Below are 23,424 nucleotides of genomic sequence, written 5' to 3'. Positions count from 1 at the left end.
ATAATTTGAGACGATTGTTTAATATAATATACTCAAAAATAGAATAGCTAATGTAGATTTAGCCGTCATCTCGTTAGATGCTGAAAAAGTATTTGATCAGGTAGAATGGCCCTATCCTTTTACTGTGATGGAATCATTTAAATTGGGTGAGAAGTTTTGTACATGGGTTAAACTCATATACTAATCCATCAGCTAGAATATTGATAAATCAAATGTTATCACCCAAATTCAATCTATATAGAGGTTGTAGACAAGGATGCCCACTATCTCCGTTACTATTTGCCCTAGCTATTGAATCACTTGCAAAAAGTATCAGAGCCCATCCAGAAATTTATGGGTACAATACTAAAGATACAGTAAATAAAATCTCTTTATATGCAGATGATGTATTATTATACATCACAAATTCAGAAACTATTCCAAATGTATTATAATGCAATTTGGCTCAATCTCGGGATATAGATTTAATTGGAATAAAAGTGAAATTATGCCCAAAACGGGACCAAACCCATATATATTGCAACAATCTCCTTTTAAAATAGTCTACGAAAAGTTTAAATATCTTGGAATTTATGTGACTAAGAAATATGTGTCTTTATTTAAATCAAACTTTCCTACCCTACTTAATAAACTACATAAGAATATTCAATATTGGAAAACATTCCCCATTTCAATGTTTGACAGACTTAATGCCATAAAAATGATTTTTCTTCCACAACTACTGTACTTATTTCAATCAATCCCGATCTATCTTCCAATTTTTTTTTAATAAACTTGACTCTGTTGTTACAAGCTATATTTAGGTCTACACGAACCATAGAATAAGTAAAAAACACTTGTGTAAATCTAAGATGGATGAAGAATTAGTCTTACCAAATTTTCTATTTTATTTTTGGGCAGTTAATATTAAAAAATATGACCTTCTGGTTGGAGGATATGGATCAACAACCAGATTGGTTAAAGATGGAAAAAGAAGACTGCCTACCTTTTGAAATTGGCACGATTTTGTTAACACCTACAAAATTGACCAAAAAAAACTTATAGTGGAAACCCAATAATACATAGTCGTATGCGAACTTGGAAACAATTAAAAAAATACTTTAAAATTGGATAATTTATCACTTATTCTCCCTATCTTAAATAACCCCTCATTTAAACTTTCCATGTTAGATAAAGGTTTTGCAAAATGGAAAAACCATGGAATTACAAAAGTGGGACACCTTTATCGAAAGGATATCATTCTTTCATTCCAGGAGCTACAACAGAATTATGGAATACACCAAAATGATTTTTTTAGATATTTGCAACTTAGAGATTATATAAAATCACATACACAAGTATATAGAACTAAGGACCCCAAAATCCTTGGAGAATGTTTGAATAAATACCCCAACACAGATAAATTAATATCCTACATTTATAATATCCTACATTTATAATATCCTGTTAGATACTGAGGTCCCGTCGACGGAATCACACAGACAAACATGGGAAAATTAATTGGCTTAATCCATAACGAACGATATATGGGATGAAAGTTTACAACATATACATTACTGTTTGTTAAACGCCAGACAACCTTTAATACAATTTAAAATATTACAGAGATTATATTACTCCAAAACAAAATTAAACAGAATTTTTCCAAATATCTCACCTATCTGTGATAAATGTCAATACCTGGAAGCCAACTTAACTCATACCTTGGTAAATTGCATAAAAGTTTAAAAATTTTGGATGGATATTTTAAAAATGATTTCTGAAGTTGTTAATATTGTTAACAGTTGGCATATGGATGAGAAGAGAATGGAGGGTAATGGTATGAGTGCAGGCAGGTGGGACTAAGGGAAAAAAGTTGGTCGGCACGGACTTGTAGGGCCGAGATGGCCTGTTTCCGTGCTGTAATTGTTATATGGTTAATATTCAATTGGATCCCGATCCAAAATTAATAATATTGGCAATATCAGAACAAAGTATAAAACTTACAACTAATCAGACATTTTCTTGATTACAGAATAATAACTGGGAAAAAATTAATACTAAGATTTTGAAAAAACCCAACAACCCCCACAATTAAAATGTGGATTACAGAAATGTCTGAGACCTTACACTTGGAAAAAATTAGACTTGTCTTAATTGACAAATCAGAACTATTTGCTAGAATATGGTCTCCATTTATTGATTTTTTAAAGAGGTAAATTGGTTCAACACAGAAACTGGACTGAAACCTGAGCTCAGCATTGGATGAATAACTACGCCTTATAATCTACAGACCTATCTCCAAAATTGTTATTGGTAATGTTCTTTGTTTGTTTTTCTTTTTTTTTTTTAATCCCTCCCTCTCTATCTTATATATTACTAAATATCTGATCTTGACCGCTTTTGGCCCACTGTGCTGCGATTTCCGATAGAACACAGCCACCTACGGCCGTCATTTTTGGCCACCTCGCTCAGAACCCCCGTCCGCCTTAGGGGTGTGGAGGATTTTTCCCATTGATGACAAATCAGAGAGATATTAATGTTTTTTTTAAATCACCGTTCTCTCTGCTGCCCCTGCTGGAGGGAGGGGAGGGACTATAAAGCCAGGAAGTGGTGTGCCTCACTCAGTCTCAGCAAGATGGATGAAGCCAAGGGTCACGTCTCTCTGAGCTCTGAATAACACTGAACAAATGTCTACACAACTGTGAGTACCCTTAATGTGGTTTGAAAATGAAAATATGTTTGTTTGAAGTAAAAAGGCACTGCCTGCAAATGTTTTTTTTGGGTGCTTTGGCTTGAAGTTGACTGCAAATGGTGGCATGAAGTTGAAAGGCACTACTTACTGCAAATGGTGGTATGAAGTTGAAAGGCACTACTTACTGCAAACGGTGGCATGAAGTTGAAAGGCACTACTTACTGCAAATGGTGGCTAGGGTGCTTTGGTTTGAAGTTGAAAGGCACTACTTACTGCAAATGGTGGCTTGGGTGCTTTGGCTTGAAGTTGAAATGCTGCTTCCTGCCTACAGGCAGCAATTGAAGAGCGCACCCCCAGAAGTGAGGACAGCACAGAGCTGGTCGGGGGGGGGGGGGGGGGGGGGGGGGGGGGGGGGGGGGGGGGGGGGAACAACTGTGTTTGGAGTCTGTAGACTGGGCAATGTACAAGGACGCGGCAACGGACTTGAATGACTACGCCACAGTCGTTACAGACTTCATAAAGAAATGTGTGGAGGACTGCATCCCTACAAAACCTTCCGAGTGTTTCCCAATCAGAAACCTTGGATGAACTTTGAGATCCGCACTCTTCTGAATTCCAGACACCGGGCATTCATGTCTGATGATACAGTGGTCTACAAGAAGTCCAGATACGACCTTGGTAAGGCCATCAAAAAGGCCAAAAGGGACTTCTGCTCCAAACTGGAGGATGAGACAGATGTTCGGCTGTGGCGGGGCCTGAATGCACCACCTCCTACAAGGCGAAACCATGATGCAGCTCAAATGTCGGCGAAACATCACTCCCTGATGAGCTCAATGCGTTTTACGCACACTTTGACAGGGAGAATACTGATGTGCCTTACCGAGCCCCCATTCGCTGTGATGGCATTTCAGTCTCAGTCACAGAAGACCGACGTCAGGAAATCCTTCAGAGGGGTGAACCCTCGAAAAGCACCTGGACCTGATGGTATACCTGGTCGTGTTCTAAAAACCTGTGTGGACCAACTGGCTGGAGTTTTTACGGACATTTTCAACCTCTCACTTCTGAGGTCTGAGGTCCCCACCTGCTTTAAAAAGGCATCAATTATACTGGTGCCCAAGAAGAGTAAGGTGACGTGCCTCAATGACTATCGACCAGTGGCACTAATGCCGGTGGTGATGAAGTGCTTTGAGAGGCTGATCATGGAGCAAATCAACTCCTACCTCGACAAAAACCCGGACCCACTGCAGTTCGCTTACCGCCACAACAGATCAACGGTAGATGCGATGTCGCTGGCTCCCCACTCCGCACTGGACCACTTGGACAACAAAAACTCATATGTCAGGCTGTTATTCATTGATTACAGCTCGGCATTCAACACAATCATCCCCTCTGCAACTGGTTACCAAACTCGCAGAACTGGGTCTCTGCGCATCCCTCTGCAACTGGATCCTCGACTTCCTCATCCACAGACCACAGTCTGTTCGTATTGGTGGAAATGTGTCATCCTCGATAACAATCAGCACGGGAGCAACTCAAGGCTGCGTGCTCAGCCCCCTGCTGTACTAACTCTATACCCATGACTGCGTAGCCAACCACAGTGTGAACTACATCACCAAGTTCGCTGATGACACCACTATTGTGGGGCGTATCACTGATGGGGATGAGTCAGAATATAGAACGGAGATCGAGCAACTGTCCATATGGTGCCAGCGCAATAACCTGGCCCTCAACACAGCAAAACCAAGGAACTGATTGTGGACTTTGGAAGGAGTAGGAGGGGGACCCACAGCCCCATTTATATCAATGGGTCGATTGTTGAAAGGGTCAAGAACTTCAAATTCCTGGGCGTGCACATCTCTGAATGTGTGTATATATTTATATCATGGTATATGGACACATTTATCTGTTTTGCAGTAAATGCCTACTATTTTCTGTGTGCTTAAGCAAAGCAAGAATTTCATTGTCCTATACAGGGACACATGACAATAAACTCACTTGAACTTGAACTTGAAGATCTTTCCTGGTCCGAGAACACTAACGCAATTATCAAAAGAGCTCATCAGCACCTCTACTTCCTGAGAAGATTACGGAGAGTCAGTTTGTCAAGGAAGACTCTCTCTAACTTCTACAGGTGCACAGTAGAGAGCATGCTGACCAGTTGCATCGTGGCTTGGTTCGGCAATTTGAGCGCCCTGGAGAGGAAAAGACTACAAAAAGTAGTAAACACTGCCCAGTCCATCATCGGCTCTGACCTTCCTTCCATCGAAGGGATTTATCGCAGTCGCTGCCTCAAAAAGGCTGGCAGTATCATCAAAGACCCACACCATCCTGGCCACACACTCATCTCCCTGCTACCTTCAGGTAGAAGGTACAAGAGCCTGAAGACTGCAACAACCAGGTTCAGGAATAACTACTTCCCCACAGCCATCAGGCTATTAAACCTGGCTCGGACAAAACTCTGATTATTAATAACCACTTTCTGCTATTTGCACTTTATCAGTTTATTTATTCATGTGTGTATATATTTATATCATGGTATATGGACACATTTATCTGTTTTGTAGTAAATGCCTACTATTTTCTGTGTGCTTAAGCAAAGCAAGAATTTCATTGTCCTATACAGGGACACATGACAAGAAACTCACTTGAACTTGAACTTGAACTTGAAAAAGAACTACTTACTGCAAATGGCGGGGATTTGGCTTGCTTTGGCTTGAAGTTAAAAGGCACTACTGCAAATGCACTTACTTCCAGTTTGCACTGTATATTGATTTTAGATAAACGCTACCACTTACGGCTGTGATTTTTGGCCATCTTACTCAGTCCCCCCTCCGCTGAGCAGGTGCAGAGAATTCTTCCCATCAATGAAAAATAAAAGTGTTATTAGTGTTTAAAAAATGTTGAGAATCTCTCTCCTGTCAATCACGCCCTGAAAGCCACACCTTTTCCGGTGGGAGGGGGAGGGGTTATAAAACCCAGAAGTGTGGGTGTGGCTCAGTCTCTGCATGATGGGGGAGGGAGAGATCATGACTGTCTGAGCTGTGAATCAACTGAACACACTGAATGTCTACTGAAGTGTGAGTTTGGTGTTTTGTGTGGTTTTATGGTGGTTTCACCCTGCATGAAATGGTATGAAGCTGCATTTGAATTTGGTGGCCTTGGATCCTGCTTGAAGTGGAATGAAACTGCACTTGAATTTGACGGCCTTGCATCCTGCTTGAAGTTGTATGAAACTGCACTGAATTTGGTGGCCTTGCACCCTGCTGAAAGTGGTGTGAAACTGCACTTGAATTTGGTGGCCATGGATCGCTTGAAGTGGTATGAAACTGCACTTGAATTCGGTGGCCTTGCACCCTGCTTGAAGTGGTTGGAAACAGCACTTGAATTCGGTGGCCTTGCACCCTGCTCATAGTGGTAAGAAACTGCACTTGAATTTGGTGGCCTTGCACCCTTCTTGAAATGGTAGGAACATGGATTTGAATTTGGTGGCCTTGCACCCTGCTTGAAATGGAATTTCAAGGAATAATCATGAGTTAACTGCCAGCCCACCAGTCGTGAGTGAGCTGCCAGCAGATCAGGCTTGAGGGACTGAGCTGCTACCCCAAGAACCCATACCAGCACTCCAGAAAGCCCCCCACTGGCCACCAATATTGGAATTGGCGGAGAGGTGGAATATTGCGTCGGGTGACCAGCCCTCCCGTGTGAACATGGGACCCAACGGGCCCCACTTAGTCTAGTTCGTTTACAGATTTTCTTTTCAGTTCTATCTTTCAAAAAAACAAAAGCTTTGTATGAATGTAATTGATAAACAAACCATGTTGCTATTATGTGTTTATGCTTCTAATAAAAATATATTAAAAAAATAAAATAAAAATAAACTCATCTCTTCTGTCTGCACATGAACCATATTTCACCATAGTCCACATATCCATGTGCCTGTCTAAAAGCCTCTTAAATGCCACTATCATATCTGCCTCTACCACCAACCCAGGCAGCATGTACAAGACGAACTTTGAGCCATGTGTTTCCGTTATCATGTGACTCATGCGTGGCATAAGGCAAATTCCAGCAATAAGGCTGTTCTGCTCAACAACATGCAGCACTATATTAATCAGACATTGTATTAATTATATAATGTTCAGTTTGTATGATGGTTTGCAGGAGCTTTCCTTATCATTCCTGCATCTGATACTCACAATCACGACATGATAAACATCATATAATATTTTGTACATCACTGCCTGCAAATTTTATAGGAAGAGATTGTGTAAAATCCAAAATTTCCCAAAAGCTTCTGTTCATTACAGGTTGTGATCAAATCTCATTACATAAGGCTGTCTCATTTATCAGTGTAAGCATGCACAAAGTACATGACAAATAATTATCTCCAATTATTCAAATATACCATTTGTCACCTACGCTGATCTATACCCCAGTGTTCTTTACACAGAGAAGTGAAAATGAGAAGCGGGGAAGATGACAAGATATGCTAAAGAATTGGGACATTTAGGACATCTTTGCCAGGAGGCACTGACTGACTGCAGCAGTGAACTTAGAATTACATTCCAGAGGGTTGATATCAAGTTACACAGTATTACGCTTGGGGATGGAAGTGTGGAAACCTATCCAAAATGTGAACTGTAAACTGCATTTTGTAACCAATGTCAACTTTAAACCTGAAAAAAAGGCTGTGTGCAACAACTGTGTGAATGCTGGGAACATCATGGAGTATTTTCTTCTCTCAATAGATCATCAAGGACCAGAAGCTGCTTATTATTGTCGGTGGGATGCTGCTCATCGATCTCTGCATCCTCATTTGCTGGCAGGTTGTAGATCCCCTGAAGAGGACTGTAGAAGACTACCCTTTGGAGGTCAGTTGACAGAGTGTAACAGGAAATGTTGGTGATTGAGCTGACGCCTGGTTCATGCCTGCATGGCTGGAGTGCATAATTTGGAATGCTAGCATCACTACAATAGAAAAGACAATATGAGGAGGCTGCACTACCTGTGGAAAATTCTCTTAATAGTTAAACCTTGATCAGGTGGATCAAACTCAGAAATGAAAATACAAATGAAAGATGTAAAATGTGGAGAATTAAAGGAACAATTTAGCACTTGAATTATTAAGGCACATGAAGCTGCAGACCAAGTGCTGGTACATGGGATTTGTATGGATGGGTATTGGTTAACATGGCCATGATGGTTTCTGTGTGGTATGTCTTTACGACTCTTAACTAATGATTTGTTTAAGGACTGCCAATTTCTTTGAATCTGTTTTGGAGCTTTTAAACTATTTGTTGGAACTGATTGTTGGGTATAATGAAAGCTCCAGGAATTTGAATGAAAAGTTGCAAGCCTGTTCTTATGCACTTAAAAATATTCACACATTTCATTTGCTTTTTTAAAAATGGGCAAAAAATGAAGTTATTTTAATGGGCCCATTTTATGAATGGAAATTAAGCCATAAGGCTATCACCAGTATTACATGATCATCTTCAATTATACGGCAGTATTCTCAGTTGACTGGAAGGATTGTTGAAAAATTTTGAATTCTTGTAATAGTAAATAATTCATCTTTTGAAAACATCAATAATTTCCTGCATTTATATTAGATTGTGGGGGATGTAGAGGTTAAGAGTGGAACTTTGATAGTGGAGTTAGAGGTAAGGTAAATGTTAACTAGTGGCCAAGTAGTTTCTGTTTATTGACTGAACACTGAACTACACAATGAGGTCCCATTGATCTTTCCCTTTTACTGTGGTCAAGGGATACGCATTGGACTATATATATATTGCAGCAGCAGCAGCAGTAACTGCTCTTTCAGTTAGTTCCAAATATCAATCTACCCTTTAAGCTGCGGGCAAACACTAAATAACTACTCCAGGCTTCAAACATGTCCAGGTTTAAAAATGTCAACATATCGTGAGCAAATATGAAGGATTTAAAGTAGAAGAGAAGTACTTGCATTTGCATAACACCATTTGTCCCGCGTTTACAAAGTTACAGTCATGATTTGAGATATGAATGATTTTCATAGAAACATAGATACATAGACAATAGGTGCAGGAGTCGGCCATTCGGCCCTTCGAGCCTGCACCGCCATTCAATATGATCATGGCTGATCATCCAACTCGGTATCCAATCCCTGCCTTCTCTCCATACCCCCTGATCCCTTTAGCCACAAGGGCCACATCTAACTCCCTCTTAAATACAGCCAATGAACTGGCCTCAACTACCTTCTGTCGCAGAGAATTCCACAGATTCACCACTGTGTGAAAAATGAGTTTCTTATCTCGGTCCTAAAATACTTCCCTCTTATCTTTAAACTGTGTCCCCTAGTTCTGGACTTCCCCAATATCGGTAATAATCTTCCTGCGTCTAGCCTGTCCAACCCCTTAAGAATTTTGTAAGTTTCTATAAGATCCCCCCTCAATCTTCTAAATTCTAGCGAGTACAAGCCGAGTCTATCCACTCTTTCTTCATATGAAAGTCCTGCCATCCCAGGAATCAGTCTGGTGAACCTTCTCTGTACACCCTCTATGGCAAGAATGTCTTTCCTCAGATTTGGAGACCAAAGCTGTACACAATACTCCAGGTGTGGTCTCACCAAGACCCTGTACAACTGCAGTAGAACCTCCCTGCTCCTATACACTTATTTCTTGTTATAGTTTCTATGATACAGAAAAGATGGTTGTCGATTTGTGTTTTACTATCTCCCTTAACTGTCATATGATAATGAGCAGACCATCTGATTTTTGTTTTCCACTGTTAAATTAAGAAAGTTTGAAAACCTAAATATCACTTTAAGCGCATGAATTTACTTACATTTAAGTAAGATTACACCAGAAAACCCATTGCGTTTAAAAAATAAACGGTGGAATATATAATCACACTTTTGCTACAAGCTATTTGAATATAGAAATCGGTGAACTTTGAATTTATAGCTAGAATTATATCTACAATGTACAAAAGACTATCCTTGCAGTTAGTTATAATATGGGAAATACTGATAGAGAAAAGAGACTGATTAATCCAACATTTCCCACAAGAGGCCTCTGTTCAGTACAGATTGTAGTCAATCATATTACATGCGGCTACCACTATTGTCAGTGTAAGCATGCACATGCATAATTACATGCATATGATGAATAATTCCTGACAACTGGAGGCATTGACATCCGTTGTGATGAAGTGCTTTGAGTGGTTGTTATGACGAATATTCCTGCCTTAGAAATGACCTGAACACTTTACAATTTACCTACCATCACAATAGATCAACAGCGGATGCAATCTTAATGGCAATCCATCGGAATTTGTGGACAATAAGAACGCATACATCAGGCTGTTGTTCATCGGCTATAGCTCTACATTCAACACCATGATCTCGTCTAAACATCGTCGAACTCAGGGAACTGGGTCTCTGCTCATCCCTATGCAATTGGATCCTCAATTTCCTTATAGGCAGGCTTCAGTCAGTGTGAATTGGTAACAATACTTCCTCCACGATGGCCATCAACACAGAAGCATGTCAAGGCTGTGTGCTCAATTCCCTGTCCCACTCTCTCTATAACCACAACTGTGTACAGCTTCAGTGTCATCTTTAAATTCACCAACAATACAACTGTTGTTAGACGGGTACAATGAGTCAGAGTACAGGAGGGAGGTTCAGAATCTGATAGAATGGTGCCAGAACAACAATCTTGCTGTCAATGATGGCAAGATCAAGGAGTGGATTGTTGACTTTGGGAAGTGAAAGCCAAGGATTCATGAACCTGTCTTTATCGATGGGGCAACAGCAGAGATCGTCAGCAGCTTCAGGTTCCCTAATGTGCACATTACTAAAGATATGACCTGAACCCACTACATTGACTCACTCATAAAGTAAGCCCATCAATATCGCCACTTAAAAGTTTGAGGAGATTTGGTATGTCGTTGAATATTGAAACCCTACTGGTGGAGAGCATAGTGATTTGTTGCATCAGGGCTTGGTTTGGTAACTTGAATGCCCAGGAACAAAGCAGGCTCAGTAAATGGTGGATGTTGCTGGCCCATCATGGATACTGACTTACCCACCATTAAAGCATTCTACTGGAGACACTGCCTCAAATAGGCAGCTATTGTCATCAAAGATCGACACAACTCTGGCCACAATCTCATCTTGCTCAACCTGCACAGGTACAGGGGCCTGTGAACTGTGACCTCCAAGTTGAAGAACAGATTCTTCCCAGCAACTATCATGCTCTTTCATCAACCCACACAGGTCTAACCACAACCCTACCACAGCAGTGATCTATTGTGGACTTTGGTGTTGGTTGCATTACATACTTCACTTTTGCACTATAATGGTCTGGTTAATTGGTCCTACTGATTATTAATTTATTGTTTTATTGATCATTGTATATTTGTTGTGTTACTGCGTTAATGGGCCTGCGAATGCAGCAGGTAAGAATTTAGTTTTTCTAATCCTGGTACATATGACAATTAAACACTCTTGACAATTATGCATATATATCATCCTTGTGCGTGTGGTATCAACTACCTATATTCACAAAAGTTGATACATATCTCAGTGTACTTTACAAGGGGAGCAAGAAATGTGATTTAGGGAGAATTTTTAGGTGCTATTTGAATGCGGAGGCAGACTGACATTGGCAGTGGACGTGGAATTACATTCCAGAGAGCAGAGATCAAGTTCAACTTTATTACCTTTTGAGGGTGGAGTAGAGTAATGGGGAACAAACAGTCATATATAACCATAGGAATAGATGTGGACTGGGATTTATGACTGAAGACAAATCCCCAGAGGAGGGAGGACAGAGGAGAGAGAAGGTAAATCTTAAAGTAAGTAAATCTTAAAATGATTCATAAGAACTAGTAGAATTTGTTGAAAGCAGGAATAATTGATGTGTGGAAATGTACGAAGGAACAATGCAAAGTTGCAAGAGTTCAGATTAGGTAAAGCTTGTAAATAGTGCAGAAGCAATGTTAGCAAGGAGAGCATTTGAAATATTGATCCTCGATAATGAAATGGTTTTTAACAGGGTTTGAGATGAAGTATGACAAGAAAAGGACAAATCTTCAACTAAAAGACTGTTTTTGGAATGGACTGGAGATGGTTGAACCACAGATCAGAGTAACAGGATAAATTCATACCCAATGATAAATAAAAGCCATGTGCCTGTGAATAGATATCTTAAGATGGCAAATATCCAGTGATTATACCAATCTCCCAGGGTTTTGTGCCTCATTGAATGAGGTTTAGTTGATGATCATTGTCATGTGGACTAAGATACAGTGAAACAGTTTTGCATTCCATTCAGGCAGATCATCCCAAACTTAAGGTAGTTCAAAGAGAAACCCAAATTGAACGTATTGTATAGTGTAGACACAAAATGATGGAGTAACTCAGCGGGACAGGCAGCATCTCTGAAACATCGCCATTCCTTCTCTTCAGAGATGCTGCCTGTCCCGCTGAGTTACACCAGCATTGTGTGTCTACAGCTACAGAGAAACTGCAGATAAAACATTGTAAGGGCTGCAACAAGGTAGGTTGGGGGTTCAAGAATTTATCTAAGCATGTGAGAGGACCATTCAAGAATCTGCTATCAATGTGAATAAGCTGTTCATGAGTCCAGTATCACGTGCTTTTAAGCTTTGGAATCTTCTGACTGATTATAGTTCAAAATACTAACATGATTTCATGGTCATTTTAGCACTGCACCAAAGGATGGGATGGGCGCAGAACTGACTTCCTTCATTGATTCTGTATCTGCACCCTTTTGATTTCACTTCTTCTCTAGCTTTTGTTTACTATCTCGACTCCTCTGCTAATAATCACTTCACACTTAAATCCACCAGTCACTTGACAGTTTTGCTTCACCTTTTCACCTTTCCTCTCTTTTCCAGCATTCATCCCTCTATTCCATTCAACTGAAGAAATGTAGCAAACTGCCATCTATTCACTTTCCTCCGTGGATTCGGTCAGATCCTCCAGAACTTTGTTTTTTGACCTTGTTGTGTCTGTTTGCATGCCATGAAAAGGGAGTAAAATTATAATTTTCCAGATGGAATAACTTGCAAGGTTAATTCTGATTGTATATTAAGTGTGTGTTCAGACCTCAGGTAGATTACTGAAACATGGTATAAGCCCTTTGGCTATATATTACCAAGGGTCCTGAAGCCTATTCAGGAATTTTTTACATACGATTTGTTAATATCGGGCAAATTTGACACTGCCTTTAATGTGGTCAGTTTATTGGACCTTATTCCATCGACCTAATATGCTGTTGGTCTGTAAAATGTGTTGGATGGCTCTAGCTGCAGTTCTTTCTAACCTGATGTATTGTGGTTTTCAAACCTTGTTTGCATTATCAAATTTGACATACTTAGAAAGTTGTTATTTCTTTAACACTGCAATGCATATCAAGGAACATCCTTCTGAGACAAAATGTATTAATGCTGAGTACCATGTACCTATTTTCCATATTGTGGAGCCTGTTTCCAGTGAACTCTGATGGCATTTTGGATGGAATTGATGATGTGCAGCTTTAACAATGTTGACTTTGAGGACATGAGTGGCCTTACTGAAGAAATTACAATAATGATGGCCACAAACCATTTCCTGTTCTGGAAAGAAGAGTAGCTGGAAAAATGAGTAAATACGGTGTCTTCAAAGTGTCAGCTGCAGTGCAGTTGCTTGTTATCCCAATGTCCGAATCAGAGGATATGGGCTCAAGTGTCACTCCAGGGACATGAATGCTGAAATCTAGACTAAGTGTCCAGTGGTGCACCATTGCAGATGTCATACATCAAATCAAATTATTCTTTCTAATGATAGATACAAAATATTCTACACTACAGTGAAGGCATTATCCCAAGTCCCCTGCTTGATATATACCCCTCAATTGATACCCCACAAAAACAGATTACATTATCGGATTGCTGTACGTATGAGCTTGCTGCACGGGATTTGAGGGGGGCTGTGTTTTCTACATTACAACAGCGGCTGTGCCCCAAATAATATCAATTTGCAGGGTCATGGTTTGTGACAGATCGAGTTTGTGAAAGGTAATTCAACTGCCAGGAGAGCTTCTACTCCAGTGTGATCTGGCACTTAACTTCTTATGTTTATTTTCTTTCTTTCACACAAAGAAAATAAACTTAAGGAGCTAAGTGCCAAATCACACTGGAGAAGAAGCTCTCCTGGGCTGTTGGCTGAAACAACAATTGATAAATGTACTACATCAGTGATGGTCTTATCTACAAGCTGTCATGGAAATATTATGATGTGCTTTACTCTGAGGTGTGTTGAACCAAGTGTATCTGCACCTTTACACAATTTAACAGCAGTTCTCCTTTTATCCCCGCCCCCTGACTCAAATACTGTTTAAAGTAGGAGGAATCACTGTGGTGAAAGAGGAACCAGTTAACCAAAGTAATGTATGATTTCACTGAGCTGGAATATTGGCATTTCAGTATGATATTGCTACTAAAATCATGTTGATTACAACTACGCCAGCACATTTTATGGTCCTGTGAAATCAGAACTCAGAACAAATAATCAATTTGCAGCATTTTTTGTTATGAAATAATTTGTTTAGCATTAGTTAATTTTACAAGTGGAACATGATTATGGCTTTAATCACTGGGATCTACAGGTCACTGAGCCTGACACAAGACACTGCAGGCCGGTGAGTCTGATATCAGTTACTGGAGGAGATTTTGGGCGACAGGACCTATCAGTTTTTGTAAAGACAGGGACTGATTAGGGTCAGTCAGCATGGCTTTGTGCATGATAAATCATGTCTAACAAATCTGATAATGTTTTGAAGAGGGCACCAAGAGGATTAATGAGATATGGCCAGTGGTGTCACAATAGTCACACAACACAGAAAGAAGCCCTTCAGCCCAACACGTCTGTGCCCATCGGGATTTGTAACTGAGCTAGTCCCATTTGTTAATGCATGTCTGGCCCGTATCCCTGTAAACCTTTCCTATCCATGTACCAGGTAGGCAGAGTGGTGAAGGAAGTGAAGAGTGGTGAAGAAGCCTTCATTGGGAAGGGTATGAAGTACAAGTGTTGGGAAATAGTGCTGCAACTGTACAAGAAATTGGTGAGACCACATTTTGAGCATTGTGTGCAGTTCTTTTGCCCTGTTGTATAAAGGGTGTCATTTAGCTGGAAGGGGTGCAAAAAATATTCACTGACATTACCAGGACATGAGGGCTACACTTAAAAGGAGAGGCTGGATTGGCTGTGACTTTTATCCCCTGGAGCGCAGTAAACTGAGGGGCGACTTCAGTGGTATAAGAAATCATGGGAGGCATATATAAGATGAATAGTCACAGTCTTTTCCCCAAAGGAAAATGAACTCCAGATCTAAAGAGTGTGGCTTCAACATGAGAGGGGGACGATATAAAATTTGGGTCAATTTCTTCACATAGATAGTGAGTATATTGCTCACTACCAGAGGAAACTGTAGAGGTGGGTACAATGGTGACTTAAAAAATACATTAGACGGGTACATGGACAGGAAAGGTTTACAGGAATGTGGGCTAACCATACTTTCACAAATGGGACTTCATACCCTTCCCAATGAAGGCTTCTTCACCACTCTTCACTTCCTTCACCACTCTGCCTACCTGGTACATGGATAGGAAAGGTTTACAGGGAAACATGCATTAACAAATGGGACTAGCTCAGTTACAAATCCCGATGGGCACAGATGAGTTGGGCTGAAAGAGAGTTGTGAATCTGTGGAATTCTCTGCCACAGAAGGCAGTGGAGGCCAATTCACTGGATGTTTTCAAGAGAGAGTTCGATTTAGCTCTTAGGGTTAAAGGAATCAAGGGATATGGGGATAAAGCTGGAACAGGGTTTCTAATTTTAGATGATCAGCCATGATCATATTGAATGGCGGTGCTGGCTCAAGGGGCCGAATGGCCTACTCCTGCACCTATTTTTTTATGTTTCCATGTTTCTGTGCCATGTGACTCTATTGTGTCCAAATTGGACATATCCCCAAATTCCACATAACATAAGAGAATATTTTAACTGTATCTAGAACTCCTCCAACAGGTCTGTATATACTGAATTTCTGGTTGAACAGCAGATGTATAAACTATTCAATGAACTATATAATCCATTACAACTTAAAGCTATAAACCTCCATCAACTGTGCAAAATCATTATTATGTAAGACAATACTTAATGGTTACATTGCCCACAAGTTACAACCATCATGGAACCAGGAATGCTGCTTCAAACTATTACTTCTCTGACCTTCTGCCCTAGCACAAATGAAGTATTAACAGATTATTCCGTCAATCTCGTGAGCAACAATTCCTTTTTACGTGACATAAAATGAATAAACTCAGATTCTGGCTAACATTCAAAATACATGCACAAATGGATGCAGAGGGATGTCAGATTATTCAAGGTTTGAAGGTCAGTTTATTGTCACATGAACCAGTTAAGGTACAGTGAAATTTGAGTTATGTAAGTTTATTAGGGATTGTAAACAAAATTGGGAAAGATAGTTCTGTGCTCATGTCTGAGGCACTGGCTTGAATGAAACTGATTACTGTTATTGCCGTAACAATATCTTAATAATGCCTGAAGAAGAGTCCGGACTCGAAACGTCACATATCCATGTATCTCCAGAGATGTTACCTGATCTGCTGAGTTATTCCAGCACTTAGTGTATTTCTTTACTGTTATTGCCTGCTGCAATTCCTCTTCTGATGTTAGTAGAGGGAGAAAAAGTAAAAATTTCCCATGAAATTTAAGATTCTGAAATTCTTGGTTAGCTAAATGGATTATAATTGTAAATAGGAAGTGTGTTTCATCAGTCAAGTAGGCATTCATTGAGATCTGCCAAATTCAGGACATGCAGTTGTGAGATTTGTCCTCATTTGTATGAGCATGTGTTGTGAATCTCTTTGTCAGAAAGATGCAGAAGGAGAGTATAAAGGGAAAAAAAATTACAAATAAATTATTCAAAACAGTCCTCCCAACATCATATCATGGTGTCCAATGCACATCTGTTTCACCACAAGCAATTTACCACCCTGCATTCATTAAAATCAGTTTATGACTACAGGATGTATAAATATTAAAATCTTGCATTTCTAAAAGATATTAATATTCAAAAATCTAATTAAAAAATAAAATTATCAAACAACATTACATTTTGTCTGTCACAAAAAATCTCCAGTCTATAATCGTCACTGAATTTCCATGCCATGTGTTTACACGTGATAGTGCTTTTCAGGATTAGACGAGGCATAAGCAATTACATTTTTAGCCTGTGCATGTATATAGTGAAGCCTCGTGGATTACTGATTTTGCTAACTGAAACTGAATTAACCCCCTCTGTTTCAGCAAGTCTTTTTAAGTTCAATCAGGCTCAAGAGTTGATGACTCAAAGTTATTTGCTTCCCAAAAGATGTCATGTTTTATTAAATCCCTCAATATTCAGCAGTTGTGTTCCCTTGGCATTATGTTCCTCACAAACTCAAGCCAGAAAATCTAATTCTTATCCAGTCGCTCACCCTGGTTATTCAGATCTCATTTTTTTTTAACAAGTTCCTTTTCCTGACACCTTAACTTTCCCCCACACACAGATATTGTCTGTGATCTATATATGACCTTGTGTATGAGTCTGAAAAAGAGTTCTGACCCAAAATGTCATCTGTCCGTTCCCTCCATAGTTGCAGCCTGACCTGCTGACATCCTCCAGCACTTTGGGCTTTGTTCTTGTCTATCCTTTTTTTCCAGACACTCCAATTACCAACAGGCCACTCTCAAAACTACTACCTTCTGAAAACCCATTTTGATGACATCATGGAATCCTGCAGTGTTCCTTTCTGGGACCTTGAATGTGTTTCTGCCTCGGATTATTGCTCAAGTGCTATAATGTTCAGAGGTTGAATCGTTCTTGACTTCTGCTCTTGATAAATTCCTTATCTTTCTTTCTTTGAGCAGTGGTTTCAAGTTATGTCGCTTCAGCATTGATGTGCACAACATATCTCAAATCCCCTTTATGATATGTGCTTAATATTTTGGGCTTGTTTCCAGGATGACACCAAGGGGTATCCCACTTTTTTTTATGTGGACCTCTTTGAATCAGTCCACAGGAGTTTGAGGCTGAATTCCATGTGCTACTATGCTGCAAGGTAACATTTAGTCCAGTGATAAATCAAATTGAAATACATTGTAATAGCACCTGCCCTGGTTTAACTTACAGAAATATAATATCTTGCACATTAAATTGTTTTTCTTGGCCCATTTACCCAGACCATCTAAATGCTTTAGTAATTTAAAATAACCCTCTTCACTGTCCACTACATCACCAATTTTGGTTCCATCGACAAACTTACTAGCCATAGTTATATCAATGATTTGGATGAGGATGTACAATGCATGATTAGAAGGTTCGCAGATTACATTAAAGTGGATGGTATTGTAGATAGTGAAGATGGTTATCAAAATCAAAGCAGGATTCTAATCAGTTGATCAAATGGGCAGAGGAAAGGTTAATGGAGTTCAATGCAGATAAATGTGAGATGGTGCTTTTTCGGAAGTCTAACCAGGGCAGGACCTTCACAGTAAATGGCAGAACTCAGGGGAGTGTTGTAGAGCAGGAGGATCTAAGAGTGTAGGTTATAGTTCCTTGAAAATTGTGTCACAGGTAGATAGGTTGGGCAAGAAGGCGTTTGACCCATTGGCCTCCATAAGACAGGCTACTGAGTAGAGAATTGGGACGTTATGTTACAGTTGTACAAGGCGCTGGTGAGGCCACACTTGGAGTATTGTGTTTAGTTTTGGTTACCATGTTTCAGGAAGGATGTTGTTAAGCTGGAAAGGGTGCAGAGAAGATTTATGAGGATGTTGCCAGGATTTGAGGGCCTGAGTTATAGGGAGAGGTTATGCAGGCTAGGACTGTATTCCTTGGAGTGTAGAAGAATGAGAGGTGATCTAATAGAGGTGTATTAGATCATGAGGGAAATAGATAGTGTGAATGCACACTTTTACCCAGAGTAGGATAATCAAGAACCAGGGGACATAGTTTTAAGGTGAGAAGGGAAAGATTTAATAGGAATCTGAGGAGCTACTTTTTCACACAGAGGGTAGTGAGAATATGGAATGAGCTGCCGCATGAGATAGTTGAGGCAGAAACTATAACATTTAAAAAACATTTGGACAGGTACATGAATAGGAAATGTTTGGAAGGATATGGGCCAAACGCAAGCAGGTGGGACAATTGTAGAAAGGGCACCATGATTGGCATGGGCAGGCTGGGCCAAAGGGCATGTTTCCATGCTGTATGACTCTTAGACATAATAACTGTACTGACTTACAAACTATTTATAACAATGACAAACAACAGTGGATCCAGCACTAATACCTATGGCATAGCATTGGCACAAGCCTCCACTCTGAATAGCAACCTTCTACCACCAACACACTCTGACTCCTTCCACAAAACCAGTTTTGCATCCAATTGGCCGTCTCATACTGGATGCCATCTGATTCCACCTACCAGGCAGAATCTTGCCTTTCCAGGTGCTGGGAGACTGTCCCTCATAATCCCTTCCAGTGACTCTCCCATCCATTGATGTCAGGCTCACTGACCTGTAGATCGCTGGCTTGTCCTTGCATCCCTTCTTAAATAATGGCACAACATTAACCACTTTTGGGTCTGCCGATATCTCAGTGTGGTTGAAAGTGATGGAAATATCTCTGCCAGGGTACATGCAATTTCTTCCTTAGCATTGTCCCAAGCATTGTACAGCCTTTCCCTTTGACCATTTTGTACAGCAATCATAGGCGCTGTCTTTATGCAATTATTTGGAAAAGAGCTTGCAAATGTACAATATTAAGATACTACAGTAAACACACAAACAAGCCAATGGTCCACAGGACATAAAATACATTGAAGTGAATCTTGGTATCACTTTGTTGTAATTTAGGCAAAATATCACCCATGATTTTTAGACACAGTTACCATGATTTTTTTCGTGAAGATTGTGTCCCACCAACTTAATTGAGTATTTTGAGGATGTATTCAAGAAAGTTTATAAGGGCAGGGACATAGTCAACATGGACTTCAGCAAGGCTTTTGTTAAAGTTCCACATGGAAAGCTGCTGTGAAAGTATAAATCGCATGGGATCTAGGGAGAACAATCTAACTGGATATACAGTGTTTAAGAAGGAACTGCAGATGCTGGAGAATCGAAGGTTACACAAAAAAGCTGGAGAATCTGAATCTGAATCTGAATCTGAATCTGAAACTCAGCGGGTGCAGCAGCATCTATGGAGCGAAGGAAATAGGCAATGTTTCGGGCCGAAACCCTTCTTCAGACTGATCGGGGGCGGCGACAAGAAAGGAAAAAGGAGGAGGAGCCCGAAGGCTGGGGGATGGGAGGAGACAGCAGGGGGACTGAGGAAGGGGAGGAGACAGCAAGGACTAACAAAATTGGGAGAATTCGATGTTCATGCCCCCAGGATGCATACTCCCCAAACGGTATATGAGATGCTGTTCCTCCAATTTCCGGTGCTGCTCGCTGTGGCCATGGAGGAGACCCAGGACAGAGGTCGGAGATGGAGTGGGAGGGGGAGTTGAAGTGCTGAGCCACCGGGAAGTCCGCTTAACACTTGTCCCTTTACCTCCCCCCTCGACTCCGTTCAAGGACCCAAGCAATCGTTCCAGGTGCGACAGAGGTTTACCTGCATCTCTTCCAACCTCATCTATTGCGTCCGCTGCTCTAGATGTCAGCAGATCTATATCGGTGAGACCAAGCGGAGGTTGGGCGATCGTTTCGCCGAACACCTCCGCTCGGTCCGCAATAACCAAGCTGACCTCCCGGTGGCTCAGCACTTCATCTCCCCCTCCCACTCCGTCTCCGACCTCTCTGTCCTGGGTCTCCTCCATGGCCACAGCGAGCAGCACCGGAAATTGGAGGAACAGCACCTCATATTCCGTTTGGGGAGTCTGCATCCTGGGGGCATGAACATCGAATTCTCCCAATTTTGTTAGTCCTTGCTGTCTCCTCCCCTTCCTCAGTCCCCCTGCTGTCTCCTCCCATCCCCCAGCCTTCGGGCTCCTCCTCCTTTTTCCTTTCTTGTCCCCGCCCACCCCCGCCCCACGATCAGTCTGAAGAAGGGTTTCGGCCCGAAACGTTGCCTATTTCCTTCGCTCCATAGATGCTGCTGCACCCGCTGAGTTTCTCCAGTTTTTTTGTGCAACTGGATATACAATTGGTTTCATGCTGGGAAACAGAGGATGGTGTTAGAAGGTTGTTTGTCATAGTAGCAGCCTGTGACTAGTGGTGTGCCTGTGGATTGTTGATCCATATCTATGTTAACAATTTGGATGTGAATGCGCAAGGCATGATTAGTAAATTTGCTGATAACAATAAAATAGGAATATACAGTGAAGATAGTTATCAAGAATTACAAAGGGATCTTGATCAGCTGGGCAAGTGTGCTGAGGGATGGAGTTTAAATCAGATAATTTTGAGATGTTTCATTTTGGGAATTCAAATAAGGGCAGGACCTTCATAATGAATGGCAGTGCCTTGGGGAGTGTTGTGGTGCAGAGGGATCCAGGATACAGTTACATAGTTTTCTGAAAGTGGCACCACAGATAGACATGGTGGTGAACAATGCCTTTGGCATACATGCCATAATTGCGAAGGGTGTGAGTACTGGTGTTGGGAAGTTATGCTCCAACTATGCAAGACATCGATGATGCTGCACTTGGAGTATTATGTTGTCAAAGTTCAAATTTATTTGTCACATGCAGCATAGGGTGCAATGAAATGTAAATTACCATGCAGTGCTACAATTAAAAAAGGACACAATACACAGCATAATTCAACACAAACATCCACCGCAGCATTCTTCACTGTGGTGGAAGGCAATACAGTTCAGACAGTCCTCTTCCTCCTCCTCCCTTGTTCACCCATGGTCGGGGCCCTGACTCTCCGTAGTCGCCGCTATGGACGGCGCGATGTTCAAGCCCTCTGGTCGGGATGGTCGGAACGCCGATGTCAGGAATGGCTGAGCACACCCCACAGCCCGGAGCTCCCAAATCGGCCACCGCAGCTTCAAGATGTTGTAGGCCAGGGGTCGGAGTTCTTCTCTGGCGACCCCCGGCGAGGGATCGCCTGCTCCACGATAGTAAGTAAAGTCCGCTCCACGCCTGTTGTCAGAAGCTCCATAGACCGCGGCTACAGATGTTGTAGGCTGCAGGCCAGCGGTCAGAGTGCTTCTCTGGCGACCCCTGGCAAGGGGGTCCGTGATGTTACAGTCCCAGCTGCGCCACCGCTGAAGCTCTGGGCCCGTGATGTTAAGGTCCCCGCTGTGCCGGCGCTAAAACTCTGGGTCCGCAATGTTAAGGTCCCCGCTGCACCGCTGCTGAAGCTCTGGGCCCGACTGGGAAAGGCCGCACCAAACCAGCTGTAAGGCCACGAGGAGGGGGGGGGGCGAAGAAACGACAAGGAAGAAAGTTGCCTCTCTGTCGAGGTAGGTGCCTGAAAACGGTTTCCCCCTATTCCCCCCCCACCACCCCCACACAAGATATACAGAGAAACACGCAAACGCACTTTGGACAAATGAAAAAAACAAATGAAGTCGAAACAACGAACCCGCTGCAGGTGAGGCAGCCGACTCGCAGCGCAACCGTCACTCTGCTATTGGAAAGATGTCATTAAATTGGAAAAACTGCAGAGAAGAATTACAGAGGATGTTGCCAGAACTCAAGGGACTGAACTATAGCGAGAGATTGGGCAGGCTAGGACTTTATTCCTTGGAGTGCAGGAGTCTGAGGGGTGATCCTATAGAAATGTATAAAATCATGAGGGTCATAGTTACGGTTAATGCACAGTCATTCCCAATTGCCCCTCAGGTTCCTATTAAATCTTTCCCCTCTCACTTTAACCGGTGCCTTCGAGTTCTTGGTTTCACCAGTGGAACCAACAACTAGAGAGAGCATAGGTTTAAGATGAGAGGGGAAAGATTTAAAATAAACCTGAGGGGTAACTTTTTCACACAAGGGGTAGTGGGTATATGGAATGAACTGCCAGAGGAATTAGTTGAAGCAAGTGCAATAACAACATTTAAAAGACATTTGGACAGGTACATGAATAGGAAAGGTGAAGAGGGATATGGGTCAAACATAGGTAAATGAGACTATCTGAGAAGGTGCATCATGGTTGGCATGGATGTGTTGGGCAAGGGCCTGTGTCCTTGCTGCATAAATCTATGACTAGAATCAAGTCCGAGTTTGTTTTTAATAGTGCAAAAGACGAAAACAAAGCCTCCAATCAATGCAGTTCAGAGCTTATTTGGAGGTGGTAGTATTTAGTAGCCTGTTGGTCGTGGTGAAGAAACCGCTCCTGAATCTGGACATTACAGTTTTTGGACTCCTATGCCTTCTTCCCCTACTTAATCTGCCAATAAACAAAGTTGATTAATTTAATCACATAGTAAAAAAACTACACTTTTCTCCAAAACTAACAGTTACACAAATTTTGATGAATATGAAGATTTGCAAAGCAACAGCTGGCACAGTCTAGTTCATTTAGAGAATTAACAGCTGCTTTTTCGCAATGTGTTTGAAACAAATAAATTCAATAGAGACAAACCACATAATGTAGCAACGTTAGAAAATTTTGAGATTAAAAAAATCAAGTCTGCAATTTATCCCATCAGATAAAGCATAGAAAGAAGTTTAATTTGACAC

At 41.3% G+C, this 23,424-nt stretch overlaps 1 protein-coding gene across 1 annotated transcript in view; it reads left to right on the top strand.

Moving 5' to 3' along the window:
• gabbr2 (gamma-aminobutyric acid (GABA) B receptor, 2) overlaps positions 1-23,424 on the top strand; it is a 753,408-nt gene that overhangs the window by 620,799 nt on the left and 109,185 nt on the right. Inside the window, exon 13 of the mRNA XM_055662806.1 lies at positions 7,423-7,545. Within this exon, the coding sequence (XP_055518781.1) occupies positions 7,423-7,545 (123 nt within the window). The remainder of the gene's footprint in view (positions 1-7,422; positions 7,546-23,424) is intronic.

Source organism: Leucoraja erinacea, chromosome 2 (assembly GCF_028641065.1).
Source record: "Leucoraja erinacea ecotype New England chromosome 2, Leri_hhj_1, whole genome shotgun sequence".
NCBI classification, from domain to species: Eukaryota; Metazoa; Chordata; class Chondrichthyes; order Rajiformes; family Rajidae; genus Leucoraja; species Leucoraja erinaceus.
The sequence above is the reverse complement of the archived record's forward strand: the minus strand, read 5'-3'. Positions and strand labels throughout refer to the sequence as shown.